The 19,019-nt window shown below is 42.1% G+C and overlaps 2 protein-coding genes across 5 annotated transcripts; one reads left to right on the top strand and one right to left on the bottom strand.

Annotated features, from left to right (window-relative positions):
- Positions 1-3,155: 3,155 nt before the first annotated feature.
- On the top strand, positions 3,156-5,089 carry LOC106596761 (protein FAM181A). Of its 2 annotated transcripts, none has more exons than XM_014188046.2 (2): positions 3,156-3,249; positions 3,499-5,089. In XM_014188046.2, the coding sequence occupies exon 2, from the start codon at positions 3,580-3,582 to the stop codon at positions 4,420-4,422; it is 843 nt and encodes a 280-aa protein (XP_014043521.1). In that variant the 5' UTR covers positions 3,156-3,249; positions 3,499-3,579; the 3' UTR covers positions 4,423-5,089. The 2 variants fall into 2 exon arrangements, with proteins under 2 accessions (XP_014043521.1, XP_014043558.1); XM_014188083.2 differs by having other exon boundaries at positions 3,204-3,395.
- LOC106596550 (ankyrin repeat and SOCS box protein 2) lies at positions 5,044-18,190 on the bottom strand. Of its 3 annotated transcripts, none has more exons than XM_014187862.2 (9): positions 17,368-18,190; positions 11,306-11,531; positions 9,569-9,738; positions 9,209-9,364; positions 8,831-9,076; positions 8,466-8,637; positions 7,786-8,380; positions 7,519-7,672; positions 5,044-5,779 (listed from the first exon to the last, which is right to left on the bottom strand). In XM_014187862.2, the coding sequence occupies exons 1-9, from the start codon at positions 17,543-17,545 to the stop codon at positions 5,616-5,618; spliced, it is 2,061 nt and encodes a 686-aa protein (XP_014043337.2). In that variant the 5' UTR covers positions 17,546-18,190; the 3' UTR covers positions 5,044-5,615. The 3 variants fall into 3 exon arrangements, with proteins under 3 accessions (XP_014043337.2, XP_014043369.1, XP_014043408.1); XM_014187894.2 differs by lacking the exon at positions 17,368-18,190 and adding an exon at positions 11,706-11,800; XM_014187933.2 differs by lacking the exons at positions 11,306-11,531; positions 17,368-18,190 and adding an exon at positions 10,070-10,365.
- Positions 18,191-19,019: the final 829 nt, after the last annotated feature.

Genomic DNA, 19,019 nt, shown 5'->3' with positions numbered 1-19,019 from the left:
TATGAATACTTGTGCATCAACACATGAAAATTATGGGGTTAAGTGGTTAGAGCCTTGAATACTAAAAACACCATATTATTATGATACAATATGTGTTTGGATTTGATATCATGAACATAAATAAGTGAATACAATGTCAATACTAAAGAAATTGTGTCATAACGTGTCATAATGGTAACTGTTACCGTAATATGTTAGCAATTTTGTGGTGTAGAAGTACCTCAGTCTGGAGTGTGTGACGTGGATGTGCCGTATGCTTATGAGAGTGCTGGTGGGAGTCCCAGAGAGACAGCTGCTGGGTCTGGGAGCAGAGCTGGTTGGGGGTCAGAGGGCAAGTGGGAGACTTGTGCTGTCAACACAGTGGCCTATTGGCAACCAAGAACCAGGGAGGTTGAAGTGGTTACAATGGTGTGTGTGTTTAAGATCTGACTACAAGCATCTGGAGTTACTAGGGTAATAACATTGTTATTATTCAAGGATAAGCACAACAGTGTTTTACAGTGATTCAGACTTTGATTTGATTAGTGTTTCCTTTCCAGTTAAATGTTATTTATTTATTTTATTGAACCTTTATTTAAATAGGCAAGTCAGTTAACCTCTACGGAATGGATGTCCCTAAACCGGGACAGTTGTTTTCAACGTGCGCCAATGTGACTAGAATGATGTTGTATACAACAGCCAACTTTCCGGGACATCATATATCTTATATGGGCAGAAAGCTTATACTATTGATAATCTAACTGCAGTGGCCAATTAACAGTAGCTATTACAGTAAACAAATACCATGCTATTGTTTGAGGAGAGTGCACAACAACAACAACAAAAACCTTTATCATGGCAACTGGTTTGATACGTTCACCTCTGAAGGTAAATAATGTACTTACATTCAGTAATCTTGCTGGTCCCAGCCATCTAGATGTGTGAAAGTTAGTGTATAAGCTAATGATCCATCATGTAAGACATTCTTGGGAGTGTGTAAACATGATTTTTTTATTACCATAGCATTTTTGTATGTTCTCTATAGTTATGTACTTGAAAACGAATCAATTGACCAATTCGGCACATTTTGGCAAACTCCTGAAATACTTGATACAAATTATTGTGCAGTAATGTAATTCTTCACTGGATCAGTCTGAAACGTTGCATACACTGCTGCCATCTGGTGGCCAAAATCTAAATTACAGCTAGACTAATATCTGAAAGTGTGGCCTTTTTTTTGCATTTCATAGATGAAGGAACAACTAAAAGAATGTTTGGTTTTTTATTATCTTTTTCCAGATGAATGTGTTATATTCTCCTACATTAATTTCACATTTCCACAAACTTCAAAGTGTTTCCTTTCAAATGGTATCAAGAACATGCATATCCTTGCTTCATGTCCTGAGCTACAGGCAGTTAGATTTGAACATTACAGGCGAAAGTTGGAAAAAAGGGTACGATCCTTAAGAGAACAAATTCTTATTTTACAATGACGGCCTACCCCGGCCAAACCCTCCCGACTCGGACGAGGCTGGGCCAATTGTGCGCCGCCCTATGGGACTCCCGATCACGGCCAGTTGTGATACAGCCCGGGATCGAACCAGGGTATGTAGTGACGCCTCTAGAACTGAGATGCAGTGCCTTAGACCGCTGCGCTCCAGGGAGCCCTAAACCTCATGTCTGATGAGGTTCAGAACTTTATTATTCTACAATCTACCCTTGCCTGTGTCCCATTACACATCACATACAATCTGAAAATATAAACCTCACCTTCATCATTTTTATTCAAACTGGCATGAATACAGGGACACAGTAGGATTTATTGGTGCCACTATACTTCCTCTTTCTCTCTCTTTCTCAGTCACTTCAAAAGCACAGGAGTAGGTCGACAGGGCAGGGGAGGGGTGCACCATTGTTAATTGGCCTTTGAGAATAACAGAAAGGTGAACGAAGAAGAGGAGAGATGGAAAATAGGGTCCTGTTGCCTCGAAGTGCCGACAGCATGAGCAGATCAACCCTTCATACCAGGGGCTGGAGAAGTTAAGATATATGTAATTCAGACATTATGAAGTTCAGGCTACATATTCTGAGAGAAATAACACGTTAGTATATTATTAGTTATAAAACATGATACGCCTATAACATGTAATAGATACAGTGTATTTGACTCTGAAAAGTCAATAAATATGAATATTATAGTACTTTACAGGTGCGCTTAAACAACGTCTTGCTGTCAGGGCTGAGGTCAGCGAAGCGGTATGGTGGATATAGGCGTGGGGTGTAGGTTACTTACCAGACAAACGGTTTCCTCACATCTCATGCCACACTGCTGCCAAGAGGAGCTAGTTCAATGGAACGAAAGGTACTATTTTTTCTTCAATAGGGGGATGGAGCTCAATTAACATTTCACAAGTCCCTTTTTCCTCCTCTATTGCAACCTTCCCCGCGGAGCCTGCTTTCTCCGGGGATTGTCCTGTTTTGGGCGCTTGTTGCCGTTGGCAGGGTGACAGTATTCGAGTGTGCAAACTTGTGCTATTGTCCGCCGGCCAGAAGGAGCAATGGAGACCCACTAATATGACACAGGAAAATGTTTGCTGATGGCAATTCTATGGGCTTTGTCCAACTCTTTCTCCTTCATGACGACTCGATTTAAGTCTCTAAATGTTTGACTACAAATGCAGGAGTGCTATCCAGCTCCTTTCCCTTTGTCCCGCGAGGTTTGAATGAGTAATTCAGCTTTTGTGTCGCTCAATTGAGGGGGAAAATAGAAAGACAAGATTCTTGAGCGCTCAAGCCCCCTTTCCATGGATATGTGCTCTTTAGATCACCCCCCAACCAAATCCTACATCTGACATCACTCTAGGAGGGGGGAGTCTAGAACAAAACAGTTGAATGTAACCAATGTTGTCTCGCAGTGATGAAGCATGTCCATTTCAGCCTAGTCAGAATAATAATGCTACGGGAAATATGTAGACTTTTGGATAAACTATTGTATGGGTGTTCCATGAGCGCGCGGAAGACCGGGCAGAAATATTGCATATATTAGCTGCTTTTCTTGAGGGATCTCCATGACAACAATTTGTGATGGCAAAGAATTCAATACTTGGGCGCTTGGAGGCTGATTGGGGAGCATTGTGAGGGGCCTGGGGTCGCTGATTGGTTCAAGGAAAGCACCATAACTACAAGCAGTTTATATTCATTCAACTTGTTGAAGCAGTCAGACTGCGTCTGGAATAGAGACAGGAACGGGAATCCTCAACAGGGGACATGGTACGTTCTATTTGTGGATATGAATGGATAACTTGCAACCGACGTTTTGTTAGGCTATGCGCAATTGTGTAGGCGAATTATTGTGTTATTATGCGTAATTATATGTAATGTAATTATTGAGGGATTCTTCATGAACAACGAATAATGTAAGTAGGCTATATTAAGTTCTTAATATGTTTTCCATTTACCCTAACACATTTGGTTGAGCATGCTACCCAAGTCTTATGATGCCGTTCACTTTTTCCTCAGATTTTTAAGATGAAGAATATCATTTGCATGGACTTTTTTGGTAGTGTGGATTAAAAGATTTACACTTTCACACTGTTTAAAATGGCAAGTGCAGACAGTGAAGTGAAAACGTTACTGAACTTTGTAAACTTGGCATCCAGTGACATCAAAGCGGCTCTGGACAAATCAGCCCCTTGCAGGCGCTCTGTGGACCACAGGAAATACCTGCAGAAACAGCTCAAGCGTTTTTCTCAGAAATACTCTCGGATGCCCAGATGCCACACACACAGGTCCGCGGAGTCTGGCATCGTCAAAGCCATGGTGGACAAGTCTAGCGCGTATTCTTTGGAGACACTTCACCAGAGCATGACGCCCATCAATGAAAAAGTGTGTTCGGGTGCGCAAGACGAGGAGAACATAAGGATGGGTCAGAACCCAATTGCAGACAGTGCTAACAGCAAGCAAGATCAGGTACCCATGAGGAAACGTCAACTCCCTGCATCGTTTTGGGAGGAACCCCGGTTAGCCCAAACCAATACAGAACCTTCACTGTATGGATGGAATAAGAGCCAAGGTGTGACCCGAATCAATAGGGTTGAAAAAAGAATAAAAAATCACCAGGAACCAAAACCGACCTTGTTCCAATCCAATCGACTTGTCTCTGTCGAAAAAGAACCGCTCAACGTGGACTTGGTCTCTCACAACGTCAGTGTGTGCGGCTGCTGTCCGTTTCAGTACCATGGACACCACGTCTTCCAGAGTCACATAGTTGTTCCCCACTCAACTGTGGGACTCTGGGGAAAAGCCGCAGTGGCTGAAATTGAAACGCCTGATATGGCACACGGACATAATAACCAAACGCATGTCGTGGTCAAACCCATACCGACCAAACCCACGGTCCCCTCATCGATTTTCAGCGTGTTCGGCGTGTTTGGCTTCATTTAAACACAATTATGCACGTATAAATATAATTTAAATAAACAATTCTTCATTTAAATAAGCAACAATGAAGATGTAAATATGAATTAGTTGACTTTGCAATGCCATATGTTTTTATTTAAAACTTGGTATTTCTCTTTTTTTTTTAAGAGTAGTCAGTCATAAGCACTTAAGTCTTTCAGACCAAATAGGCTATTTCTGCTTGGAAGACCTGCAACTTTAGCCTACCTACCACTTGGCTTCCATAAAATCTAAGAGGAATTCGTGATAAAATCATAGCACTGTATAAAACTGAAAAATGTAGACTACTTCATCATCCTTCTCTCTAATTCTATACTTCACATGTGTTGGTATAGGATTGGAGTGACATTCGAGGTTGTCCATTCTTTGATTATTTGTGATCAGCTATGCTGAGGGAGAGGTCTGCTTGTGTGTTGATTACCTCATGGTGTTTATGTAGGCTATATATTTCTTAAATACACTGATTTAAAAACTAATTGATCGAAATGACTTGTAGTTCACTGATATTTTTCCACAAAAGGTAAACAGACTGACAGTGACGTCCCCCCCCCCGTCCCCCCCCCAGAATCTCTGGATATTTTCTGTTTGTAAATAATACTTGTGAAATGGAGAAATGACATGTATTTTTTTAAATAAAATGCAGATGTTTCGATTTTTTTCTTTGGTTCCAGCACCTTTTCCAATACAGGATCATTCATGTTGGCACTGACATTTACAGTACATTACAACAACCGGACTATTATATAGGCCTACACTCATTGCACAAGGTCTGTTGAAAACACAACTTAAAAGCATATTACAAAATTAGAGCTGAATATACAAGTACATTCCATAAACCATCAAACTGATTGTCTGCATTTGTTTGCCTGGGCCTAAACATCTAAATGACACAGGTATTTTAAAAGATTACCTTGAGTTTCACTTAAGCTCAGTTTCGTTGCACTTCTTCAGAGATTATCAACTGCTGTGTCTTTAGGCTATCTGTTGTCATTTGTCAACCCGTCCACTCAGATCTGCAGCTCACTTCCATACACACATGCAATGTGCAAACAACACACACACATATTTTGCCATTACACACATTTTACACTATCAAGTAATAATTACTAACCCATACAGCCCAAACTCCTGTAAACAGGTAATGTACTATAAGGCACAACACAGGACACTGATAAGCCTTATTTGCCATCAGGGCAGAAGTCATCAAAGCTGTGTCTGGGCAAGCTGAGGTACTGCAGCAGTCTGTCTGGGAGGGGTAGTCTGTCCAAAGACCTGAGTCTGGACACACCCACCTGCTCACGGATCCTTAACCTACATAGGTGCATCAGTGGACGGGATGACACTGAGGAAACAGCATGGGAAATTGTGTTAGATTGTCCCTCCCGTTTGAGTGTGTGTGTGTGTGTGTGTGTGTGTGTATGTGTATATATATATATACTGCTCAAAAAAATAAAGGGAACACTTAAACAACACAATGTAACTTCAAGTCAATCACACTTCTGTGAAATCAAACTGTCCACTTAGGAAGCAACACTGATTGACAATAAATTTCACATGCTGTTGAGCAAATGGTATAGACAACAGGTGGAAATTATAGGCAATTAGCAAGACAACCCCAATAAAGGAGTGGTTCTGCAGGTGGTAACCACAGACCACTTCTCAGTTCCTATGCTTCCTGGCTGATGTTTTGGTCACTTTTGAATGCTGGCGGTGCTTTCACTCTAGTGGTAGCATGAGACGGAGTCTACAACCCACACAAGTGGCTCAGGTAGTGCAGCTCTTCCAGGATGGCATATCAATGCGAGCTGTGGCAAGAAGGTTTGCTGTGTCTGTCAGCGTAGTGTCCAGAGCATGGAGGCGCTACCAGGAGACAGGCCAGTACATCAGGAGACATGGAGGAGGCCGTAGGAGGGCAACAACCCAGCAGCAGGACCGCTACCTCCGCCTTTGTGCAAGGAGGAGCAGGAGGAGCACTGCCAGAGCCCTGCAAAATGACCTCCAGCAGGCCACAAATGTGCATGTGTCTGCTCAAACGGTCAGAAACAGACTCCATGAGGGTGGTATGAGGGCCCGACATCCACAGGTGGGGGTTGTGCTTACAGCCCAACACCGTGCAGGACGTTTGGCATTTGCCAGAGAACACCAAGATTGGCAAATTCGCCACTGGCGCCCTGTGCTCTTCACAGATGAAAGCAGCTTCACACTGAGCACATGTGACAGACGTGACAGTCTGGAGACGCCGTGGAGAACGTTCTGCTGCCTGCAACATCCTCCAGCATGACCGGTTTGGCGGTGGGTCAGTCATGGTGTGGGGTGGCATTTCTTTGGGGGGCCGCACAGCCCTCCATGTGCTCGCCAGAGGTAGCCTGACTGCCATTAGGTACCGAGATGAGATCCTCAGACCCCTTGTGAGACCATATGCTGGTGCGGTTGGCCCTGGGTTCCTCCTAATGCAAGACAATGCTAGACCTCATGTGGCTGGAGTGTGGCAGCAGTTCCTGCAAGAGGAAGGCATTGATGCTATGGACTGGCCCGCCCGTTCCCCAGACCTGAAATCAATTGAGCACATCTGGGACATCATGTCTCACTCCATCCACCAATGCCATGTTGCACCACAGACTGTCCAGGAGTTGGCGGATGCTTTAGTCCAGGTCTGGGAGGAAATCCCTCAGGAGACCATCCGCCACCTCATCAGGAGCATGCCCAGGCATTGTAGGGAGGTCAAACAGGCACGTGGAGGCCACACACACTACTGAGCCTCATTTTGACTTGTTTTAAGGACATTACATCAAAGTTGGATCAGCCTGTAGTGTGGTTTTCCACTTTAATTTTGAGTGTGACTCCAAATCCAGACCTCCATGGGTTGATAAATTGGATGTCCATTGATTATTTTTGTGTGATTTTGTTGTCAGCACATTCAACTATGAAAATATAAAAGTATTTAATAAGATTATTTCATTCATTCAGATCTAGGATGTGTTGTTTTAGTGTTCCCTTTATTTTTTTGAGCAGTATATATATATATATATATATATATATATATATATATGTATATATGTGTGTGTGTCTAGATGTACTCACATGACTTGGCCTTGATGCTGGGCCATTCCCGCCGGCCGCCCAGGACCTCGGTGAGTCTGGCACACAGTTGAACATTACCAACATAGTCCAGCAGCAAGTCTACGACGGGCCCTTCCCAGTTAGACATGGATGGTGATGAGATCAACTCACAAAACTAAGGGATATTAGGATGAACAGAAAGAAAAGATAATGAGCATCATGCTTTCTTGAAAAATCAAGTTCCCATAATAATTGTAATCACGGCAATAGGAGTCTACTTTGCCTTACCTGTACTTTGCTGACAGCAGGTTCTGTGCAGGTTAGAAGAGACATGTCATTGGTGCAATTGCTGATGTCAACGCCTATGCTGCCCATGCTGTCCTGTGCTGGGTGTGGGCCGCAACCATAAGCACATCTGAAGCAGGCCTGGGCATCACAGCCCTTATCCAAAAGGCACTTGAGAAGAGGTAGGTTATTCATGCAGAGTACAATTGCACCAGGGAAGGTGGTAGGACAGGCTGGGATGCTTGTGTTAATATCGGCCCCATGCTCCAGCAGTAGAGAGACAGTCCTGGCACAACCGTGTCTTACAGCTGCTAGCAGAGGGTTGACTGGGTCCAGGCTCAGATTAGCACCAGCTTTCAGTAACATTTCTATTGTCTTACTGCTCCCATTGGCAATGGCAAAGTAAAGTGGTGTGGTGCGGTGATCCGAATACCGCATGGAGCGATTGTGGGATAGTGTGGCATTGACGTCGGCTCCTATCTTGAGCAGTATGGCTGTGACCATGTCCCTGTTGTGCTCTGCAGCCAGGTGGAGGGGGCTGATCCCACTGTGGCGAACTCTGGCCCGACTGGTGACCGGGACAAGCAGGGACACAATCCTGGAACAAGTGGACGTTAGTACTGTACGTAAGAGTAACACAAAATACAGACATGACAAGAGAAATATAGTGCATTCTAACTTACTCATGGTGTCCATACTGAGCAGCAATGTGTAGAGGTAGGAGTCCTGTCTTGGTGGGTTTGTTGGCGTCTGTGTTGTGAGATAGTAGCAGCTCCACTATCTCCCTGTGGCCATCTTTACTGGCCTCATACAGGGCTGTAGCACCATCACACGTCTGCATGTTAACGTCAGCACCTGGAGAAAAGAACACAATGTCAGAGACATCGCAAAGAACTGACTGACTGTCATAAGAACACATCACTTAATCACTTTAAGAGGCCATTGTCTATCTCAATAAGGTGATAATTAACAGCCATATAGCATGGGTGCATTATGTGGCCATACATGTCATCTCAGACATTACAGAACTACATACAGTGAACCCTACCTTTCCTAATGAGGTACTGTAGGGCCTCTACACGTCCTTGCTGGACTGCTACTATTAGTGGTGTGATGCTGTAGGTATTAGGAGGGTTAATGGTGGCTCCTGCCCTAACCAGCATCTCACAGATCTCCATGTTGTCCCTGCACACTGCCTCATGGAGTGCTGTCCAGCCCCGGTTACACCTCTGGTTCACTGTGGCCCCAAATGACAGGATGAGGCTCACTATTTCCACGTTCTCCCGCTCACATGCTGGAAGGCATCAGAGGACATTAGGTTAGCCTGGCAGAAGATACCATGCTTTAGAATAGGTCTACATCTACCTAAAAACAGAGCTATCATTATCTTCCACTCTCAGGCTATAGCCTATGTGGAGAGATGTACCTTTGTATAGGGGGGTCTCTTTGTTCTTGCTGCTGATGTCGGGGTCTGCCCCTGCCTGTAGAAGGCACTGCACACAGGACAAGTGCTGACCGGAAACTGACAGGAGCAGAGCAGTCTGTTCCTGGAGGGTGCGCTTGTCAACTGACCCTGGTTGGGCTGGAGGAGAAATATATGCATAGGCTACAATACACAAATGTAAACACACAATGCTTAAACATCATTTACAGCTTTGATAATATATAAACGTGTGTTGTCTTCTTTCCACCATTTCATGACCCTCCAGTCTATTTAATTCAACCGCAACAATAAAGGCAAGGCTTTACATTGATAGACTGTAAAAATGATGCTTTCAACATGTACCTTTCATCAGTGCCTTAATGCATTCAGCTTGGCCATAATATGCAGCCTCATGCAAAGGTATCCATCCGTCTTTGTTCTCTTTCATCAGGCTGAGTGGTGCAGCCACTGACAGCTCATTCACAGCTTGAACATCTCCTCTCTGGATGGCAAACACTATTGGCTCTACATCCCTACAACAGAGGGATGGCAAATTACTTGAAGAGACAATGCAGAAGCAGGTTTATGATACCAAGTTCTCTCATATAATTCGTTTTTAATGTTTTTAAATAATGAGTAGAATCCCCGCGGACTGTTTCAGTGTATAAAAAAGACAACGAGGAAAAATATCGGTCTTATATCATCAATGATAATATATTTTCATTTACAAGGCCACATTATGGCCATTATATCTAACCATTATATCTAACCATTATATCTAACCATATATCTAACCACTGGCAACTAAAATAAAATCACTGATAGGCCGATTGCCCAGCGCTTCACAAGCAGCAAAATACTCACTCCGCTGACTCTGACGTAATGTCGTTCTGCCGTCGCCGCTCAACGCATCGTTTCTCATCGATCGATAATTTGCTTAAAGACCTGTTGCCCTTGTTCCCACCATAACGAAATTGCGATAGATACTCAGAATAACAAAATCTCGTCATTATTTTAGCGGATCCACACGCGTTGTAGAGAACACACCGGGCAGAGCAGCGGTCGAGCAATGACAACAGCGGGGGAGGAAAGCCAGGGCTCAGCTGTGCTTTCAGAGATTATTTTAGGACTGCATTGACATGTGTGTGTTGGGGGTGGTGGCTACTATACCATATATGTCAAGGCACTCCAGAATCAGTCGCTCAAAGATAAAAAGCAAATTGCATCAGTGGCGGTTCTAGACCATTTCAACTGGGGGGGCCAAGCTGGGGCCAGTTGTACTGTTAGAGGGCCAGTTACATTAGACGTTATTGTTGTCATATCGTTTTCTTCACTGCATTGCAGGCATTAGCAGGCAAAATACCATGTTCCGCGTTGCCACTGTCTAATAAAAAAAGAACGATAGCAAAAATTTGTTTTGTAAAAATGATTTCATACTCCACATTTAGGGGAGCAACAAGGGGGTCCAAAATTGTTGTCACAGGGGCACTGCCCCCCCCCCCAGAACTGCTAGTGAATTGCATCAGGATACCTTGGGCATCTGTTCTCCACCCCATTAGTTTTTATTATGGCATTTCCTAACTGAACTGGCAGGTGTTTTTGTATTATGATACATTTAAAATAGGTATTATGTTAATGCTACTGGAATTGTCAATAACGTGAGAATGTCAAAAAAATGCAATGGTTATTATAACTAAATTATAAACCCAACCCCATTTGGTAAAGAAGTCAAATGGCACCTTCTTTACCATATGGCTTTAGTGCAAAAACGCTGACAGCATGGAAATCTTAACAATATGAGCATAAGTGACTATTGTCTAAGCTTTGAACACTGCAGCTTTAGAATACAACATACTGCCCTTCAGAGTTTGATGCCTACAGCTGTTGTATAACCCACCATATAGTGACAGGGGTTCAGAATTTTACTTCCTTATCTTTGATGTAACTACGTGCATTTTTTAAATTGTATTTAACCTTTATTTAACTAGAAATAACATGTACCTGATCCTGCAGATTGTTACACATCTGATATAGTATAATGCACTCAATTATTTTGAACAACAGAGGCATTAAAAAGTCATCTTCATTTTCTGGGCTCACCTCAAAGAGTTGAAGGATGAGTGGATTGCAGTGGGGTGAGTCCGAGAGTTAGAGGTATCCGTGCTATCGATATTCTGTCTTTGGCATAGTGTTCTGGACAGGCTGGCTGGGATGGTCCCATTGGTGGTCACCATGTTGCACTCAACAACTAGGTTATGCAACACTTCCCTGTTGTCCTCGTAGCCCAGTGATGAGCCTGTTGGTCCTGGAGTTGCAACACAGGGACCTGGAAGGTAGTTAACAGCATGAATGAATTCATCATTAAACAAAATATTCCACTCAGTCATCAAACATAGAAGTGAGAATTTCCCTTCAAAATCCTACAGTCACGAAATAAGATGGGAGAGATAGAGCTCACAACAAACTTATGCAGTATCAAACTTAAGCAGCATCAACATACAGTCATACGTTTTCGGCATGTGGAGTAAACTCAGGGCCAGTCACTCCTGTGTTGATGTGAGAGAAAACAACTATCTGTGCTGCCAGACGACAGAGAGCAAGCAGCCCCAGCAGTGGTGATGCCTTTTAAGGACATGTTTAGCTTTGTTTGGTTCTACTTGGTTCTGCTGCACTAAAAGCCTCTCTCTGTCTTGAAGGCTTGCATGGTTACGGCAGAGGTTATGAAGGAGTATTACAATCACCCATAGAACAGCTTGAATTACAGTCCCCGGTGATATACATCAACTTTTGTGACATAAGATAAATCACTCAATCTTAAGAAAATAAACAGTCACCATCCAGAAATAACAAGATTAACTCTGCCAAAATGAAATGCCTTTGATTAGAAATTTTACAAATCTATTTATGGGGAAGTCAAAAGCCTTCTACAGTATATATATATAAAAAAGCATATAGGCTAAAACATATTTATGGATTAACATAAGTATTATGCAGGTAATGCAGAATTTTTCCATCTATGTAATTCCCAAAGCTTTTTCTGACAGTCTCAGTACACCATTTCTACTCTGCTTGGTTTCCAGAGCACCCCAAAGCATATTTTCAAGATCTGTTATTATTAGACAATAACACTGGTTGAGGCTGTGGGTTGATTTTAGATTGATTGCTATTTTCTGTCTAACTTTACAGTCAAGTAAATGTAATCCAATCTCATACCATTACCACTAGGCCTACGTCCTAAAACATACCACCACCACGGTAACTAGCATAATGTTCACTTGATTGGGAAAATCCTGGCTTCAAGTTCTAAATGTCACATGTACGGCCTTTCTGAACAACAGGTTTATCAACATATCTCCTTACAACAGGCATAGCAACTTTCCTAAATTATATTTGCTGAAAATTGCAGAGCATCAGCTGGGACCGATAGACTGAAAAACAGCTTCTATCTCAAGGACATCAGAGTGTTAAATAGCCGGCTTCCACCCGGTTACGCAATCCTGCACCATTTTTATTTCTATTTATTTTATTTTTTATTTAACTAGGCAAGTCAGTTAAGAACAAATTCTTACTTACAATGACGGCCTACACTGGTTAATCCCGGACGATGCTGGGCCAATTGTACGCCACCCTATGGGACCAATCACGGCCGGATGTGATACAGCCTGGAACCTTAGAGGCTGCTGTCCTATATACACTACCGGTCAAAAGTTTTTGAACACCAACTCATTCAAGGGTTTTTCTTTATTTTTACTATTTTCTACATTGTATAATAATAGTGAAGACATTAAAACTATGAAATAACATATATGGAATCATGTAGTAACCAAAAATGTGTGAAACAAATCAAAATTGATTTTATATTTGACATTCTTCAAAGTAGCCACCCTTTGCCTTGATGACAGCTTTGCACACTCTTGGCATTCTCTCAACCAGATTCATGAGGAATGCTTTTCCAACAATCTTGAAGAAGTTCCCACATATGCTGAGCACTTGTCTGCTTTTCCTTCATTCTGCGGTCCAACTCATCCCAAACCATCTCAATTTGGTTGAGGTTGGGGGATTGTGGAGTCCAGGTCATCTGATGCAGCACTCCATCACTCTCCCTCTTGTTAAATAGCCCATACACAGCCTGGAGGTGTGTTGGGTCATTGTCCTGTTGAAAAACAAATTATAGTCCCACTAAACCCAAACCAGATGGGATGGTGTATCACTGCAGAATGCTGTGGTAGCCATGCTGGTTAAGTGTGCCTTGAATTCTAAATAAATCACAGACAGGGTCACTAGCAAAGCCCCCCACACTATAACACCTCCTCCTCCATGCTTTACGGTGGGAACCACATGTGGAGATCATCCGTTTACTCACACTATGTCTTACAAAGACATGGCAGTTGGAACCAAACATCTCCAATTTGGACTCCAGACCAAAGGACAAATTTCCACTATTGTCTAATGTCAATTGCTGGTGTTTCTTGGCCCAGGCAAGTCTCTTCTTATTATTGGTGTCCTTCAGTAGTGGTTTCTTTGCAGCAATTCGACCATGAAGGCCTGATTCACACAGTCTCCTCTGAACAGTTCATGTTGAGAAGTGTCTGTTACTTGAACTCTCTGAAGCATTAATTTGGGCTGCAATTTCTGAGGCTCGTAACTCTAATGAACTTATCCTCTGCAGCAGAGGTAACTCTGGGTCTTCCATTCCTGTGGCGGTCCTCATCAGAGCCAGATTTACATTGTTACATAATGTTTACATACTGCTTTACTCATCTCATATGTATATAATGTATTCTATTCTACTGTATTTTAGTCAATGCTTCTCCGACATTGCTTGATCTAATATTTATATATTTCTTCATTCCATTCTTTTACTTTTAGATGTGGGTATTGTTAGATACTACTGCACTATTGGAGCTAGAAACACAAGCATTTCGCTACACCCACAATAACATCTGCTAAGTATGTGTATGTGACCAATAAAATTTGATTTGACTTGATAGACACACACTGTTGAAAGAGTTTGAGGTGTAGATTATAAACTGGCCCATTGCCACAAATAATGTGTATAAACCCTGGATTGCTGATACTATGTAATGAATGACCATTGAGAGGCTTCGAAGGCACCGGCCGCCATATTGGCGCTATCCAAAAGGAGCTGTCCTCCATAGGAATAAATGGAATTCTACAGAATTTCAGTAAAAATGTTTCAAGGACAAAATTACACGTATTTGACTGTCTTTGCTGTAGTGGGGACAGTAACATTAGTACTCTCAAAAAATATATACAGTTGAAGTCGGAAGTTTACATACACCTTAGCAAAATACATTTAACCTCAGTTTTCACAATTCCTGACATTTAATCCTAGTACAAATGTCCTGTTTTACGTCAGTTAGGATCACCACTTTATTTTAAGAATGTGAAATGTCAGAATAATAGTAGAGAGAATGATTTATTTCAGCTTCTTTTTCTTTCATCACATTCCCAGTGGATCAGAAGTTTACATACACTCAATTAGTATTTGGTAGCATTGCCTTTACATTTTTTAACTTGGGTCAAACGTTTCGGGTAGCCTTCCACAAGCTTCCCACAATAAATTGGGTGAATTTTGGCCCATTACTCCTGACAGAGCTGGTGTAACTGAGTCAGGTTTGTAGGCCTCCTTGTTTGCACATGCTTTTTCAGTTCTGCCCACAAACTTTCTATAGGATTGAGGTCATGGCTTTGTGATGGCCACTCCAATACATTGACTTTTATGTCCTTAAGTCATTTTGCCACAACTTTGGAAGTATGCTTGGGGTCATTGTCCATTTGGAAGACCCATTTGCGACCAAGCTTTAACTTCCTGACTGATGTCTTGAGATGTTGCTTCAATATATCCACATAACTTTCCTGCCTCATGATGCCATCTATTTTGTGAAGTGCACCAGTCCCTCCTGCAGCAAAGCACCCCCATAACATGATGCTGCCACCCCCTTGCGTCCCGGTTGGGATGGTGTTCTTCGGCTTGCAAGCATCCCCCTTTTTCCTCCAAACATAACGATGGTCATTATGGCCAAACAGTTCTATTTTTGTTTCCATCAGACCAGAGGACATTTCACCAAAAACTACAATCTTTGTCCCCATGTGCAGTTGCAAACCGTAGTCTGGCTTTTTTATGGCGGTTTTGGAGCAGTGGCTTCTTCCTTGCTGAGCGGCCTTTCAGGTTATGTCGATTTTGGACTCGTTTTATTGTGGATATAGATACTTTTGTACCTGTTTCCTCCAGCATCTTCACAAGGTCCTTTGCTGTTGTTCTGGGATTGATTTGCACTTTTCACAACAAAGTACGTTCATCTCTAGGAGACAGAACCCGTCTCCATCCTGAGCGGTATGACAGCTGCATGGTCCCATGGTGTTTATACTTGCGTACTATTGTTTGTACAGCTAAACGTGGTGCCTTCAGGCGTTTGGAAATTGCTCCCAAGGATGAACCAGACGTGTGGAGGTCTTGGCTGATTTCTTTCTACACCTCCAATGGACTCAAATGATGTCAATTAGCCTATCAGAAGCTTACAGACATGAGGACCGCCACAGGAATGGAAGACCCAGTTACCTCTGCAGAGGATAAGTTCATTAGAGTTACCGGCCTCAGAAATTGCAGCCCAAATAAATGCTTCACAGAGTTCAAATAACAGACATCTCAACATCAACTGTTCAGAGGAGACTGTGTGAATCAGGCCTTCATGGTCGAATTGCTGCAAAGAAACCACTATTTAAGGACACCAATAATAAGAAGAGACTTCCTTGGGCTGAAAAACACGAGCATTGGACATTAGACAATAGTGGAAATTTGTCTTTTGGTCTGGAGTCCAAATTGGAGATTTTTCCTTCCAACTGACGTGTCTTTGTGAGACGCATGTGTATTTCCCACCGTAAAGCATGGAGGAGGTGGTGTTATGGTGTGGGGGTGCTTTGCTGGTGACAATGTGTGTGATTTATTTACAACTCAAGGCATACTTAACCAGCATGTCTACCACAACATTCTGCAGCGATTTGCCATCCCATATGTTTTGGGCTTTTCATTTGTAATTTTATTTAACTAGGCAAGTCAGTTAAGAACAAATAATTATTTACAATGACAACCTAGGAACAGTGGGCATTACGACAGAGTTTTACCGTGTCAGCTCGGGGATTCGATCCACCAACCTTCCGGTTACTGGCCCAATGGTCTAACCACTAGGCTACTTGCCGCCCCTGTGGGACTATCATTTGTTTTTCAACAGGACAATGACCCAACACACCTCCACGCTGTGTAAGGGTTATTCTCCCAAGGAGGAGAGTGAAGGAGTGCTGCATCAGATGACCTAGCCTCCAGAATCGCCCTGACCTCAACCAAATTGAGATGGTTTTGGGATGAGTCGGAACGGAGAGTGAAGGAATAGCAGCCAGCAAGTGCTCGGCATATGTGGGAACTCCTTCAAGACTGTTGTAAAAGCATTCCAGGTGAAGCTGGTTGAGAAAATGCCCAGAGTGTGCAAAGATGTCATCAAGAAAAAAATGAGGCTATTTGAAGAATCTCAAATATAAAATATATTTTCATTTGTTTAACACTTTTTTGGTTACTACATGATTCCATATGTGTTATTTCATAGTTTTGATGTCTTCACTATTATTCTGCAATGTAGAAAATTTTAAAAATAAAGAAAAACCCTTCAATAAGTAGGTGTTCTAAAACTTTTGACCGGTGGTGTAGCTTCCAAAATCGTATATATTTGTTATAACAATGGAGAAGTAACAAAATGGCTATATGGTGGCTTCAAAACAGAACTCCTAGTCATCTAGGTGTAATACATATCATTAATTGCAACCCAAATTGATATTCAGTTGATACTTTGTTTCATTGAAACTGTAGCCTACTGAGATAAATTAAATGCGTCTCATTTTTTGGTGTCACATGAACTAGACCCATGCCTACTGTATCTGGAAAATTATCTGAAGTCATAACAGGATGAAGAAAAATGCTGGTGCTGATCAAGTTGGTTGGATACCTAACAATTATTGACCATGCATGCGGACATCTATATTTTCAAAATGAAATGTACAATATTTGTTCTATCTAGATTGCAAACACAAATTATTTCTCAATGTCAGTCAACAACTTATCAAGGCAAAGTATGCATTATATGGAGTACCTTTCACTTGCTTTCCATCTGTGAAATTGAACGCCTCCCCGCAGGTGCTATGACAACGGAGAACGCTCCGCTCGCATTCCCTCTTGCCTCCCCTCTGGTTCCCGGGCAACATGTAACACAAGTTCAGTTGTACACCCAAATCCGGAAAGACCTTTGTCGCTCTCTTGTTCGTGTGCATGGAACCATTATTTCAGGAACACAACAAGTGCAAGTGCTAAGTTTTATAAACTTATTGGAGTTCAGTTGCAACACCGACAGATACGGACTCTTCCTTTTATAAATAAAGACGACCCTCCTGTTAAACTGCAAGAGGAAAACAGAATGAAAAACATTTTTGTAACGCAATTTGAGGTATGTAACTATCAACTTTTATAATCGTATGCATTATGCATGATAGCTCATCTGTTCAGCTTTGCAAATCCCTTAGAGGTTTGCCTACCATTGGGCCACAATCCTTATGTCATGATAAACTTTTATTGAATAGGCCTAATCATATCGTAGGCCCATGAGAATTGGATGCATCATGATTTGCATTTAAATTATATTGCACAATTATGCAGCTTAAGTTAAGTTTGTAATGGACTAAGAATTTTAGCACTACACTGACATTAAACGTTTAAATGATATATTCCCCCTGAAATAGAGATGAAAATGTCAATCACACACCTGTTATAAGAGGTAAGTATTTCTAATTAGATCTTATTTGCACACAAAACATAAGCCAGTGCCATGAAACAGTATTTGCCCTTTTGTGATTTTTGCATATTTTGGATACTGAATGGTATCAGATCTTCAACCAAAGCCTATTATTAGAGAAAGGGAACCTGAGTTTACAAATAAAAACAAAATGCATACTTATTTTATTAATTTAATTAAAGTTATGCAACACCCAATTCCCATGTTTAAAAAAATTATTGCCCCTTACAATAACTGGTTGTGCCATATTTAGCTGCAATGACTGCAACCAAATGCTTCCTGTAGTTGTTGATCAGTCTCTCACATCACTGTGGAGGAATTTTGGCCCACTCTTGCATGTAGAACTGCTTTAACTCAGCAAAGTTTTGAAGCATAAACTGCTCGTTTCAAGTCCTGCCACAACATCTCAATTGGGATTAGGTCAGGAATGTGACTAGGCCATTCCAAAACTTCAAATGTGTTGCTTTTAAACAATTTTCATGTAGACTTGATTGTATGTTTTGGATCATTGTCTTGCTGCATGACCCAGCTGCGCATCAGCTTCAGCTCATAGTCGAATGGCCTGACATTCTCCTGTAGAATACTCTGATACAGAGCAGAATTCATGGTTAATTCTATTAAGGCAAGTCATCCAGGTCCTGAGGCAGAAAAGCATCCCCAAACCATCACACTACCACCACCATGCTTGACCGTTGGTATGAGGCTCTTACTGTGGAATGCAGTGTTTGGTTTTTGCCAGATATAACGGGACCCATCTCGTCCAAAAAGTTGACTAAAGTTTGCCAAAAAGCACCTGGATGATCATCAAGACTCTTGGAAGAATGTTATGGACAGATGACTCAAAAGTATACCTTTTTGGATGAGATGGGTCCCATTATGCCTGGCAAAGTCCAGACCTACTGTAATCCCAATTGAGATGTTGTGGCAAGAGTTGAAACAAGCAGTTGATGCTTGAA

Source organism: Salmo salar, chromosome ssa01 (assembly GCF_905237065.1).
Source record: "Salmo salar chromosome ssa01, Ssal_v3.1, whole genome shotgun sequence".
NCBI classification, from domain to species: Eukaryota; Metazoa; Chordata; class Actinopteri; order Salmoniformes; family Salmonidae; genus Salmo; species Salmo salar.
The sequence above is the reverse complement of the archived record's forward strand: the minus strand, read 5'-3'. Positions and strand labels throughout refer to the sequence as shown.

Coding starts and splice junctions, on each gene's coding strand:
- LOC106596761 (XM_014188046.2), top strand. CDS start 3,580: ATGGCAAGTGCAGACAGTGAAGTGAAAACGTTACTGAACTTTGTAAAC.
- LOC106596550 (XM_014187862.2), bottom strand. CDS start 17,545: ATGCACACGAACAAGAGAGCGACAAAGGTCTTTCCGGATTTGGGTGTA. Junction 8,381..8,465: donor GCTCAGTATGGACACCATGA/GTAAGTTAGAAT, acceptor CACTTGTTCCAG/GATTGTGTCCCTGCTTGTCC. Junction 7,673..7,785: donor CTGCTGTCAGCAAAGTACAG/GTAAGGCAAAGT, acceptor AATATCCCTTAG/TTTTGTGAGTTGATCTCATC.